Below are 12,330 nucleotides of genomic sequence, written 5' to 3'. Positions count from 1 at the left end.
AGAGAGGGAGAGAGGGAGATAGAGAGAGTCAGTGAGGAAGGGAGGGAGAGAGAGAGGGAGTGAGGGAGGGAGAGGGAGGGAGGGAGATAGAGAGAGTCAGTGAGAAAGGGAGGGAGAGAGAGAGCTAAAGAGAGAGAGGGAGAGAGAGAGAGAGCGCGAGAGCGAGAGTGAGGAAGGGAGGGAGAGAGAGATTGTGCAGCAGTCATTATACAGAATGAATTCTGTGACTGATCTATCAAGTATTCCAGAGAGCCATGTCTTAAAACTATTTAATCAATGATACCTGCAATAAATATATATATATAATCTTACATGATTTCAATAATATTGACAGTCTTGTGCTGGTAGGCCTGACGATGCAGTGTGTATCTGGTGCGAAACATGTCATAAATATTATTTTCCTCCTGTTAGACAAAGAAAATGGACTAGAATGTGATGTAAAAGCAGCCATTTGTCTTTCCATACATTACTAAATAAAATAAAATAAGATTTATATAATATTATATTATATTATATTATAAGAAGATTTATAAAAGTTTGATGCATGGTGTATAAATTAGCCAGATTGAAGTAAAATATATTTATTTAATTATAAAATATGTTGAAAGCAAAAGTTATGTTATACTAAAGATGCTGTTGAGTAATAGACTGATATACTACACAATATATTAAATAACAATCTTTTTTTGGTGATAAATTTGTTTATGACACTGTAAAGCATAAATAAGTTTATAACATAATTTCACAATATTATCAAATGTATCAGGTACCTTGTCCCTGTAGCAGATGGCTAGCCTCATTGGTTTTTCAGCATTACTGGAGTCATCCTTTATTTCCACTTCACACACTCGAGCAAACATCAGCAGCCGTTGATGGTCAAAGCTCTTTGAAATGCCAAGGTAATGACAGTCTCTGTAAAAATACACTAATATAATGATGATTCAAGTACAATGATTCAGATTTAAAGAATTGTACTTTCTCTATTTTGGACTATATATAATCTTCCCCATATTCTTGTTTTGATTTTTTTAAAGCTTGAACAATATGACAACAGTCTACAATAATAAAGAAAATGATAATAATGTAAATCAGATGACAAGATGATATAATTGCAAGATATCTTGTTGACCTCTAAGCATATGTTCACTAATCAGAAGAAAGTTTCTCAGGGGCAAATAAATCTCTACATCTGTACTAGGTGTTATTTCCTGTCCATCAAAAAAGCATACAGCATGGGTTACTCAAAAATATTACGGAAGAATTCTAAATGTATATTTACCGAGCAAAATAGTCCCATTTGTCAACATCAATGCCGTTCCGTTTATTTGCCACAATCTCATAAAGGAAAGCCTTGTCCTCCGTCCTGCCAGGATCCGCAGGCCACTGGAAGAATGAACATACTTTTAATAGCTATCAAACATTTACATACGCTGGTGAACGTAGTCTGCAATTGTTGTTTACTGGAGTTTGTACCTCTTTTTCTGCTGTATCCACCCCTTTGATTAATTCAGCAATAAAGGTACGATCTGTTTCCATTTTCAGTCCATATGATTCCATCAGCTGTTCCAGATTATTCTCCTTTACCATGTGGTGAAACATTTTAACTGAGGCTTCTTCATGCTGAAAATGAAACACAACCATAAATAGCATAGATAAATATATAAAATATAATTATGTAAATCAGTCAAAGTCATATGAATATATTCATGAACAAATATATTAAATAAAAAGGGATTTTTCCTTATAGACATAGGTTTTTATTTTGTGGTTTTCTTTTTCTTTTTAACCAAAAAAACACTGAAGGTTTAGTGTTCTGTGGTTTATGCATGTTACATGCAAACACACATTTCTAAATCTAACTAAAAAGGTCAAGTAAACTGTGTGTTACGTAGAACATGACATTAAGTTGATAATATCACCAGATCTCATTAAAAAGCTTCTTATTTTACTCTCAGCCTGAAGACTTGTGTATGTAGTTTGACACACCTTCCATTTGGCATCTAGCAAAAAGAAAAACAACAACATGGAATATATATGAAATGATTGCTATTCTTTTTATTTATTATATGATTTAAAAAAAAAACTTGCTACGTGTACTGCATTAAGCTAACTGAGACTTGTTCTAGCACTTGTGTATCATTGCTCTTTCATTGATTTTGATTGCTTCCATTGTTCTCATTTGTAAGTCGCTTTGGATAAAAGCGTCTGCTAAATGACTAAATGTAATGTAATCGTGACGAGTGGGGGTGTGGGGGCGGGGGCGGGGCCGAGAGCCGTGGGAACGGAGCGAGGCCGGTGGAGTAAATGCTAATGAGCGACACCTTCGCCACTCACCGGTCTCGAGTCTCACGGGGGAGCTCCAGAAGGATAAAAGGAGGAGTGACGACAGTGGAAGACGAGAGAGGACCAGGCCTGGACTTTATTTTGTGTTTGTTTATTTTATTAAAGTTTTTATTAAATGTTCGCCGGTTCCCGCCTCCTTCTTCCCGTGACTACGAACTTTGTTACAGTAATGTAAATGTAAACTGCTCTGGTCATGTGACAATTTGCATTAACCATGTGACACTGCACATATTTAATTGAGCAGGCAATTAATTTTTTTGCTATACCTGCAAACAGACACGACTGATTAAATTGTGCCATCTTGCTTGAAGCCATGCTTTTTTGTTTGCCGTCAAACGGTTGTCCACTGCCGTGTGTGGTGAAAAGTCCTAGACGACGGTAATAGTGTGATTGAGGTGTGTACATGTCTATACTGCACTTCAATAACACAACTAAAATAGGAATGCTCCACGTCTTAATTCGATTTGTGTTTACTTCGAGTACAGCTTTAGGTAATTAAGGTAATCAAAAATCACTGTTTAAATGGTAGATTCTTAATCAGAGTGTTGTCTTAATCCTGTTAATATCGGATTATTGTTGTCCATGTAAACATTTGCATAGTCACATTAAAGGTGGTGCACCAATTAATTTTATTTAATGCTATGGGTTCTGGATTGACACCCAGCAGCATGAACAAAATTGTTAAGTATTTGGCTTGTAATATGATTTTGTCCCTTGTAAAATAAAAAGATACACCTATTTTAAGCTCTACTAATGAGCCGATGACCTGAATCAGGTGTGTTTGACTCGGGAGATATGCAGGAAAAGGGCTGAGAACCACGACTCACCTTAATATCTTTGCAAAGTTGTAAAAAAAAAAAGAAAAAAAAAAAGCTACAATTTTTAAGGACTCTTTCCATACAAAAGCAGTTCAAGATCCAAAAAGCAACATAAATGTAGACTATTCATTATTCGCTAATAATCCTCCCTTGCACTGAAACGCATGTTTAGTCCATGTTCGTGTGGAGGAATGATAGTGACACCAAAACACAATTGGTTCTCACGTCAAAACATGTTGTTTACAGTCAAGTTTTCTATGAACTGCTGTTTTACGAATGTGTGAAAGTTAACTATTCTTTTAAAAATCTTATTTTTTTAGTGACATATGTTTTTAATTACTAAAATATTAAGAGCACAAGTGAATAATTTGTACTTTTTATACACATAACTACAAACAGCAAGACTAGAGAAGTGAGAAACTCTGATATTTACCAGACTGGACTGCAGGAATGAACATCTTATCAAACAAATGAGAAAATGGACCGTGACCTTGAGAACAGAAAAAAACAAATGTAAAATTGCTATCTGTAGAATATGGTGGTACCACTAGTAGTTGACACATCCACAGACCATATATATATATATGTGGCACTCACCTAAATCATGGCACAGACCAGCAATTTTGACACAGAGAATGTCTCGATTGGTAATGTTGAGCTCCGGCTGTTTCTCTTGCAGACTCTTGACCAGACATCCTGCTAAATGTGCCACACTTACACACACAAACAGAACCTCAGTTTACTTAAAGGAAAACATGATAGATAAATAGTTTAATTGGTCAAATCAATTACTTTTACATCTCAGATTTCTAAATATTTCCACTTTTAAAAAAATGATTCATTGGTAACACTTCAGAATACAATTCCGTCATTAATGAATAACAGGAACAAATGAGTAATGCAAAATTAGCACTCTAGTAACTAACACGAAATTCACTATTACTTGCTAATTCATTAATCTTGTTAGTTGTGAGTTTCTTGTTAGTTACTAGAGTGCTAATACTCATTTGTTCCTGTGTAGTTAGTCATTAATAATGGAACTGTAGTCTAAAGTGTTACCGATGCATTGATTAAATTGTGTGTAAACATCCGTTACCCAATGGAGTGTTCAAAGCGGTTATGTGAGGCCCCAGGGAAGACCCAGTATCCTGCTCCCAGCTGTTTAATGTTTCTCAGTCTCTGAAACTGTGGCGTGTCAATGATCTTCACCAGCAGGGGGTGCAGCTCAATGTGACCATGGACAGAGTCATTAACAACCTACAGCATACAAAAGAAAAACTTTTTGTTTACGTCACAATACAGGTCAATCCCACAATGGCTTTGGTATATCATTTACTTTAAAATTGTGCTTTTAATCTGGGCAAATTTGCACTGAGAAACAATTTTAACCATAGAATGTATACTGAAGGGGGGGATATATGGGTGTGTACTGTTTTAATTCGAGAGGATGACTCAACCTAACCACTCGCTTATTTTTCACTTCTTCTATTTCTTGCTTTTATATTGAGCTTACCTTCACTTCAGTTGAAAGCTTCAATGAATATTTCTCTTCAATGTTTAGCAACTCCCCAATGATCTTCTTTTTTTTCTCTGTGGTATACAAATAATGTATGAATGTAAGAAATATTTTATTTCAATTTAACAACAAGAAAACCCAAGTATAAAGAGGTAGCCATCAATTACACTTATGCAACAACTCAAAGCACAGCTGGATTAGGTGATTGATATGTTCAGCTTCAAACTGCACAGTCCACTGAATATGGGAACATTAAGCATTACAGTATGTGTTATGTATTGAAGCTGCTAATTTGTGAGTGTTTATTTGAGTTCAAATAATTCAAGTTTCCTCAATGTGATATTTTTGTCAAAGTAAATTGTTTGACATTTTATTTGAAATAGCTATTTATAAATAATTCATGAATATAATTTAAAAGACTCTATAGAGGAGAAGCTTTACTACACTGAAAAAAGTTTAAAAAAAATAAAAAAGAACTTCAGAAATGAATTGAATGATTTTACACCCTGTAGGCTAATCTTCAACATGTATGTCATTAAACATTAATTTTGGAATGATCTGGTTTTAGAGTTTACACCAAATAAATTTATAAATAAATAAAATGCTGTTTTATAAAAGACATCCACCAGCACATTAAAATAATCCGTGTTGAATTAACCTACCAGCAACTACAGTACTCTGAAAAGTTTTAGGCACTTCTGAAATAATGCTGTAAATTGAGAACATTTCCGAAATGAATGTCATAAATATAATATATGTATCAATTCACTTTTATTAACTGGATAAAACTGCTTTATGGATTGTACCAGCTGTTGTCAGACAAACATCTGACTATTATTACAATGAGTGGCCAAATTAATGTTTGTAGATAACTCAAATTTACGTGTCAGCAAAAGATAGAATCATCATATTTTGAATGGTTGAAGCACCAAATGTGCGTAAGAGTGCAGAGTATTGTATATTCTTCTGGTTCATTTTAAAACAAGCACAACATCACTATGTTGGAAAGTGAGAGAAACTTATTGAAAAAAAAAATGTTAATGATGACACCACAAAAACACAATTGTGTTAAACCTTTATGCACCTTTTCAATTTCTTTTCAATGTATAAAGTCAGATTGAATTACAAAGGAGGGCTTTTGTCACGAATCCGGTCCATGAACTTTCTTCTGCTAGCCATCAGAGGTCACCCTTTCCGATTTCATTGACTCTCGCACTACACACTGTTGCACATCACCCCGGACTACATATCCCATCATTCATTGCACTGATTGCACTCAGCACGGATTGCACACAGCTGTTAACACTGATTGCACCCAGCTGTTTCATATCACTCCCTCACTATTTAACACTCACTCTGATCCCTTCCCTGGGCCGAGTATTGTATGCATTTATCTCTCTCTTAGCGATAGCTACTCTACAGAGCCTGTTTCCCTTCGATAGCCTTAGCCTAGTCTTGCCTTGTCTGTTTCCTCGTTTTCTGACTATTGCTTGTGTACTTCGGACTACCTCTCTCGTCTTGCCCTGTTCGGATACTGTTTGACCCTGCCTGGACCTCTGCATTGTTATTGGATACCCCTCGTGTCAAGCCCTCTGGATATTGTTAGCCGCTTATCGACCACGCCCGGTTTTGATTACTCTTCTGTCTTGCCCTCATTATACCTGTTTGCCATTGTTCGACCCTGCCTGTGTTTCTGACCTCTTCTGTTCTAAATAAAGCTCGCATATGGATCCGCACGTCTCACGTCTCGTCAGCCACGTTACAGCTTTGTCTTATGAATAAATTATTTAACGAGCTGGAAAGATCAAACAGTGAGTCAAACATAATTTATATTTACCAAAATATGATTTGCTGAAAAAATGGCAAAAGGTAAAAACTCACATGACATCTTTCTTCTCTTACCTTCACTTGCTTCACACAGTGTTCTTATATTTTCAACAGTTTGGTTGAAAGGTTCATTCTGCATTACATCACCAGAGTCAGACATCTTTCTTTTTTTTGGGGGGCATCTGTTGTCTTCTTTCTTCTGTAGCAAACTAGTATGATGTCAGTCAGGATGTGTTGATCTGCTTCCAGCTTTTATAGATCCAGAGACTGTGAAGGGTGTGTCACAAATACTGATGAGCGTCATCTCTGACAGACGTCAAGGTGAGATGCATCTATTTCAAACAATGAACCTCATAAGAAGTCACAGAAACAAGTGTGTGGATGAAATAGTTTACAGTCGAGTTTGAGAAGAAAAGCAGATTTTACATTATGATATCTCTTGAAACTTGTTTAAAACTGAATCTATTAACATCAAACCATCGAGATCATTACACGTCATTAACGATTCTGGATGACGACCTCAAGATTTCTCACACTATATAGCCCAAAAGGAGCAAAGCAGGTCTGCATAAATGTCTGCAGCATTTGCATAGTTAATACAGCTTTACTATGAACTACTAATATGATGTGTGCTGTCTGCTTTGAGAATTACTGACACAGCACAATTCAGATACTTACATTGCTTGATTTAATCGTGAGAAACGACTGAAGGTCTTCTTTCTCTCTCTGCTTTGAGCTCGTCACCTGTGAATGGTACCTTATTTTAATGATAAATGTGTCGCTAAGCACAGGTAAGGGTGCCGCTTGAGTGAGATCTCCATGGAAATGATGCAACAGGCTATTATTGCTTTTGTAAGAAGTTCTGCATGAATGTCTGGTAATGCAGCAAAGCCACGACAAATCATCCAACATTGATCCCGTTGCTGTTTCTCAGCTATTAAAAGCTATTCATTTGTATTTGTTCATGTTTTTATTTGTCTTTTTCTCTGGAGTTTTTGTAATAATCTAATGTGAGGTGGTGATGATCTTCAATTGGATATGTATTACTGATCAAAGACCAAATGTAAATCCCACACTAAAGCACAAGAGACCACAAAATACCAGCATCTTTTTTCAAGATATACACTTGAGACATATTAAACAAACATGGCTTGTGTGCGTGTGCGTGTTCGTAAGTTCATAAGTAGGCCTAATAATGAAAACATTCAGTGTTTTAATGCAAGTGAATCCAGTTGTCCCGGTTCTTCTGTTCATTGAAGGAGCAGCTGATCTGTGCTTCTATTTGCATTCATACACACTTTCACATGTTAAAGCTACTTTAGATTAGATGTTGATGCTTTATGTCAATTGACTTTTTTATGTAACATACACACATACAACTTATTTTGTCATAATGATTTTTTATCACAATTCCATCCTGTGATGTCAATCTCATAATTACAATTTAGTATGTCTTAATTCTTTTAATTTGGACACTAATTTTCATTTAGACACAGAAGTCTGTTTTAAATCGACAAATGCAAAGCAAACTAAACTGAAAACTCATCAGAAACACTGACTGATGATGAAGATGCTCAAGATTACAGTACGATTAATTCAACAATTAATATCAGACAGAGCTTTATAACAGACACTGGTGCAAAGTGACTCAGGGAAACATTTACAAAATAAAAGTCCAGATGAAGAGCACTAGAGTCCTCTGCTGGTCACTCTTCATGCATTACAGCGGCACACTTTCCACTAATCAAACTAAAGTGAGTTAACCCTCTGGGGTCTGAGGGTGTTTTGGGGCCCTGGAGAAGTTTTGACATGCCCTGACGTTTGTGTTTTTTTTCAGTTGCTTATAAACATATTAATGGCTAAAGTTTAATAACCTGACTTTCAAAGCTGCTTCATACAGTAGTAAATACTTTCTACTTCGAGGACCTTGATAGAAATGTAGTGGAGTGAAAAGTACAATATTTGTCTTTCAAATGTAGTGAAGTTAAAGTCATAAGTTCCCAGAAAAAAATAATGCTCAAGTAAAGTACCGATACTCAAAAAGTGTACTTAAGTACAATACTCAAGTAAATGTACTTAGTTACTGTCCGCCTCTGTATGTGAGCAGCATGTATGTACATGATTGTGTTTTTGAGAAAACAACGTGCGTGCTTAGTGAAAATGTTTAATTTTAAAGTCACTGAAATAAGGCCATAAAACACATACAGAACATTTGTTCACAAGACTTCTGAGAACTGGATCTTGAAGGCTAGATGATGTGAAAATCATCTTACTCATTTACAGAAAACAATATATTGATTTCATCATTTTTATTTTCTACACTTTTTGTGTAGAAAAGGTACAGTATATGCGAGGGGGCGTGAATGGTCATGCATAATGCTGTGGTTCACACACTGTAAAAAAAAACAATGTAAAATGTACAGTAACTTACTGGCAATGTTGGTTGCCAGTTAGACTGTAAATTTACAAAAGTACTGCAAATCAATAATTACAATTGTACTGTGAAATACAGCAAACTGTTTTTTTTTTTTACAGCTATCACTGTAGAATTTAATGTTGATAAATATGAGTGAAATTACAAGAGCAACTGTGAACTCGTAATGCTATACATACATTTTACAGTAAATTAGAACATTTGTTGTGAAATTGAATTCACTAAATGAACTACAATTAAGATTGTTCACTGCTTTGATAGTGTGTAAACATTTGGTTAACTTATTTCACTTGAATCCACTGAGAAGGAATATTTCCTAGTATACAACTGGAAACACTTAATGTACTTAGTAAAATTATGAAAAACATGACTTTAACTCAAAGCTCTGCAGTTCATGGTCAGCTATAGCACACATGTATGTGCTGAAGTACTTAACAAAGAGATCATCATTGGATCAACTCCACATTTACTGCCTGAGGAGAAACTTCGCGCCATTGTTGCCGATGAGTTAAAGACGCACCTTAGCTTCGTAAGGGAACTGTTTAAAGAAGAATTCGCCCCGTTTGTTGATAGACTTGGAGTTCTGGAAGAGGATGTTCGTCTGATAAGAAATAATTTTGATAGCATGCAAACAGCTCTCCGTCACGCAAAAAAAGACACTATGGAGGTTAAGCTAGCAGTGGACTCCCTTCAGGAAAAGTTGGCGAGAATCGAGGATAAAAGCCGCCAGTCCAATATCTGTCTAGTGGGGCTGAAAGAGGGGGTAGAAGGAGATGACCCTCTGGGATTTGTACAGAATCATCTTCCTTAATGGATTCCCTCTCTTGCTGGCAAAGATAGAAAGAGCCCACCGTATTTATAGCGGTGAACGTTCGAAATCAACCCCTCATACATTAATCTTCATGATGCTGCGTTATCAAGACCGGAATGCAATCCTGAATGGAGCCCGAACCGCTGGACAAATTCTTCATATGGGAGCACCGCTGCTTTTCTTCCCAGACTATAGCACCCACACTGTGTCTAAGAGGAGAGTGATGGCATCGGCGAGGAAGAAGCTAACTCAGCTGGGGATATCATCCTCTTTGGTCTACCCCGCGGTAGTGAAAGTTACTCACCGAGGGAAGATTTCTGTTCCCGAGACACCGGCGGAGGTTGAAAAGTTCAACTATCGTATACTGTTGTTTTAACAAACATATCTGGTACTTTTTGTTTTTGGAATTTTTATGACAGTCATCAATCAAATGTTTGACACATAGTCGCCTATACTCTATCTTACTTTGCTCTGGAATATGGCAGTCTGAGGGCAGCTATGTTCTAGCTTGGCTTCTTAACCAGGTTGTGTTCCTCTTGGCACAAGTTCTCTCGATTAAGCGCGGAAGTCTTTGTCTAGGAATCTGCTATTCGAGGATAGCTGTGTTCCAGCTCGGAGACTGCTCCCCTTTTTAGGGTTTTTAGATTGTGGTCTCTGTGAGCCCCTTGCCTGGACTGTGCTGTCTCCCCTTCGGGGTTTTAAGTAGATGGCCTGGGCAATCTTCAGCCTTATCTGAGAGAACTGCTATTCGAGGATAGCTATGTCCAGTCCTCTAGTGCTATGCCCACTGCTTACATCAGGCTTTGATCTTGGATGAATGATGTTTGTGTTCGCTCTTTAGCGAATCATTTACTGATGGTCCGGATCTCCCTCTTGTGAGCTTCTGGTCAAGACCACGGTGCTTCGCTAGCCTACTGTGTGACCGACACTGATTGAGGACCTCCTTAGTGTAGCCATCTAAGGGTGGTTATATTCCATTGTTTTGCTAAATAAATTGAGATAAAGAAAGAAAGAAAGAAAGAAAGAAAAAGAAAAAACATTATGTACAATGCTGAAGACAAAATTTAAGCATCTAATGTGTCTACTGTAGTTCTGAATATGTAGCCTCATACTGCAGCACTTAAAATGTCTATTTTGCTTTTTGATGAATTGCTGGTGTTTGTATTTGTCCTCATTTGTAAGTCAGTTTGACTAAAGACTGCAGAATGAATGAATGTAAAAATAAATGTAAATCAATATGTTGTTTTAAACTCCATAAATTGTGTTGAGTAAGATTTGATGAGTAGAAATGTTTTATATATGTTTTAGAGCCAATTATGATATGTTCCGCACGAAAATGCAGGAGGTGTTCTATGGATAAAGTTTCACAGACCTTATCCACCTTATTCTTGCTGTAAGAGAAGGTGCGGCCATTTGTCAATGTTATGTGTCTGGCTTCCGTTCTCATCCGCGTCCAGCTAGTTTTTATCTGCACAAAACAGCTCATTTTGCTGCTTGATATTGCAAATTGGTGCCAGTGTTGGGGAGTAGCTAGCTACAAGTAGTGATGCAACTAACGGAGCTACATTTTCAGTAGCTTGACAGTAGCTCAGCTACTTTTAAAACAATGTAGCTTTTCCAATAGCTAACTACATTTTCCAGCAAATAGCGGTGTAGCACAACAATACCTACATTCTATTTTGTGAACCTGCAATGCACTGAACAGCACAGCGTCTTCTTACAAGATCACATACTAATACATCCCGCAGCGTCAGTAGTAAATGCTGCTGCTCATTTCTGCAGGCGCTGTGAGTTTGAGTCGCTGAAAAAAGCAACACGCGCTAACAATCTTACCAAACTTAACGAGAAGCGTTTATAAACCTGGTGTCCAACAAAAGAGAACATTTAATAACATGATTTTACTCCACAACATCAGTCGACAGTTTGAAATAACTTCCTTTTCTGATCTATGGCTTCTTATCACAGAATGAGGCATATTCTATACTGTAATAAAGGCAATGTCGATTAGCAATTTATTATAAATGTACTTTATTATGAAACTACCCAAGATGGCTTGAAGAACAGAGATAAACCATATATTGTCACAGTCGTGGGTTTATTGTCTTTGTTTAATCTAGTGATGGGACGATTGATACAGAGGCTCCGATGCTCTGACGCAGTTTTCAAAGCACTGTTGTGTCACACACTGTGCTGATGCTTGTATCGGAATGACAATATCTCACGTAATTGATGACGTTTGAAGCTTCAAAAGTCATGCAGTATCAGAAGGTCAGGACAGCTGGTTTGAAAAAATCGGCACTTCGCATGACTCTCATGTTTGACTTTGCATTGACTTGGTTGTGTGTGTGTGTGTGTGTGTGTGTGTGTACACTTATTTGAGATTCAGTAGAATAGTTTAGAATAACCTCAACACCAGACAGAAACTGAATGCACGTCACACCTCTATTGCGTTTTATCATGTTCTGTAGCTGGGGTCTCAGAGACCCCGAACAGCTCACCCAAAATATTTCTGCTACTACTCACATCAATTATAAATTATATTCACACACTTGTATATTTTATATTACTGATCAATATGTGA

The 12,330-nt window shown here is 36.8% G+C and overlaps 1 protein-coding gene across 1 annotated transcript in view; it reads right to left on the bottom strand.

The window, feature by feature from the left end:
* LOC107574528 (deoxynucleoside triphosphate triphosphohydrolase SAMHD1-like) overlaps positions 1 to 9,433 on the bottom strand; it is a 10,905-nt gene extending 1,472 nt beyond the window's left edge. Inside the window, exons 1-10 of the mRNA XM_016260985.1 lie at positions 9,409 to 9,433; positions 4,675 to 4,751; positions 4,258 to 4,418; positions 3,759 to 3,874; positions 3,595 to 3,651; positions 1,987 to 2,000; positions 1,462 to 1,620; positions 1,280 to 1,383; positions 771 to 912; positions 313 to 404 (exon numbers count right to left, since the gene is read on the bottom strand). Of these exons, the coding sequence (XP_016116471.1) occupies positions 313 to 404; positions 771 to 912; positions 1,280 to 1,383; positions 1,462 to 1,620; positions 1,987 to 2,000; positions 3,595 to 3,651; positions 3,759 to 3,874; positions 4,258 to 4,418; positions 4,675 to 4,751; positions 9,409 to 9,433 (947 nt within the window). The remainder of the gene's footprint in view (positions 1 to 312; positions 405 to 770; positions 913 to 1,279; positions 1,384 to 1,461; positions 1,621 to 1,986; positions 2,001 to 3,594; positions 3,652 to 3,758; positions 3,875 to 4,257; positions 4,419 to 4,674; positions 4,752 to 9,408) is intronic.
* Between the last annotated feature and the right edge of the window lie 2,897 nt (positions 9,434 to 12,330).

Source organism: Sinocyclocheilus grahami, unplaced genomic scaffold (assembly GCF_001515645.1).
Source record: "Sinocyclocheilus grahami isolate Dianchi unplaced genomic scaffold, SAMN03320097.WGS_v1.1 scaffold2261.1, whole genome shotgun sequence".
In the NCBI taxonomy this organism is placed as follows: Eukaryota; Metazoa; Chordata; class Actinopteri; order Cypriniformes; family Cyprinidae; genus Sinocyclocheilus; species Sinocyclocheilus grahami.
The sequence above is the reverse complement of the archived record's forward strand: the minus strand, read 5'-3'. Positions and strand labels throughout refer to the sequence as shown.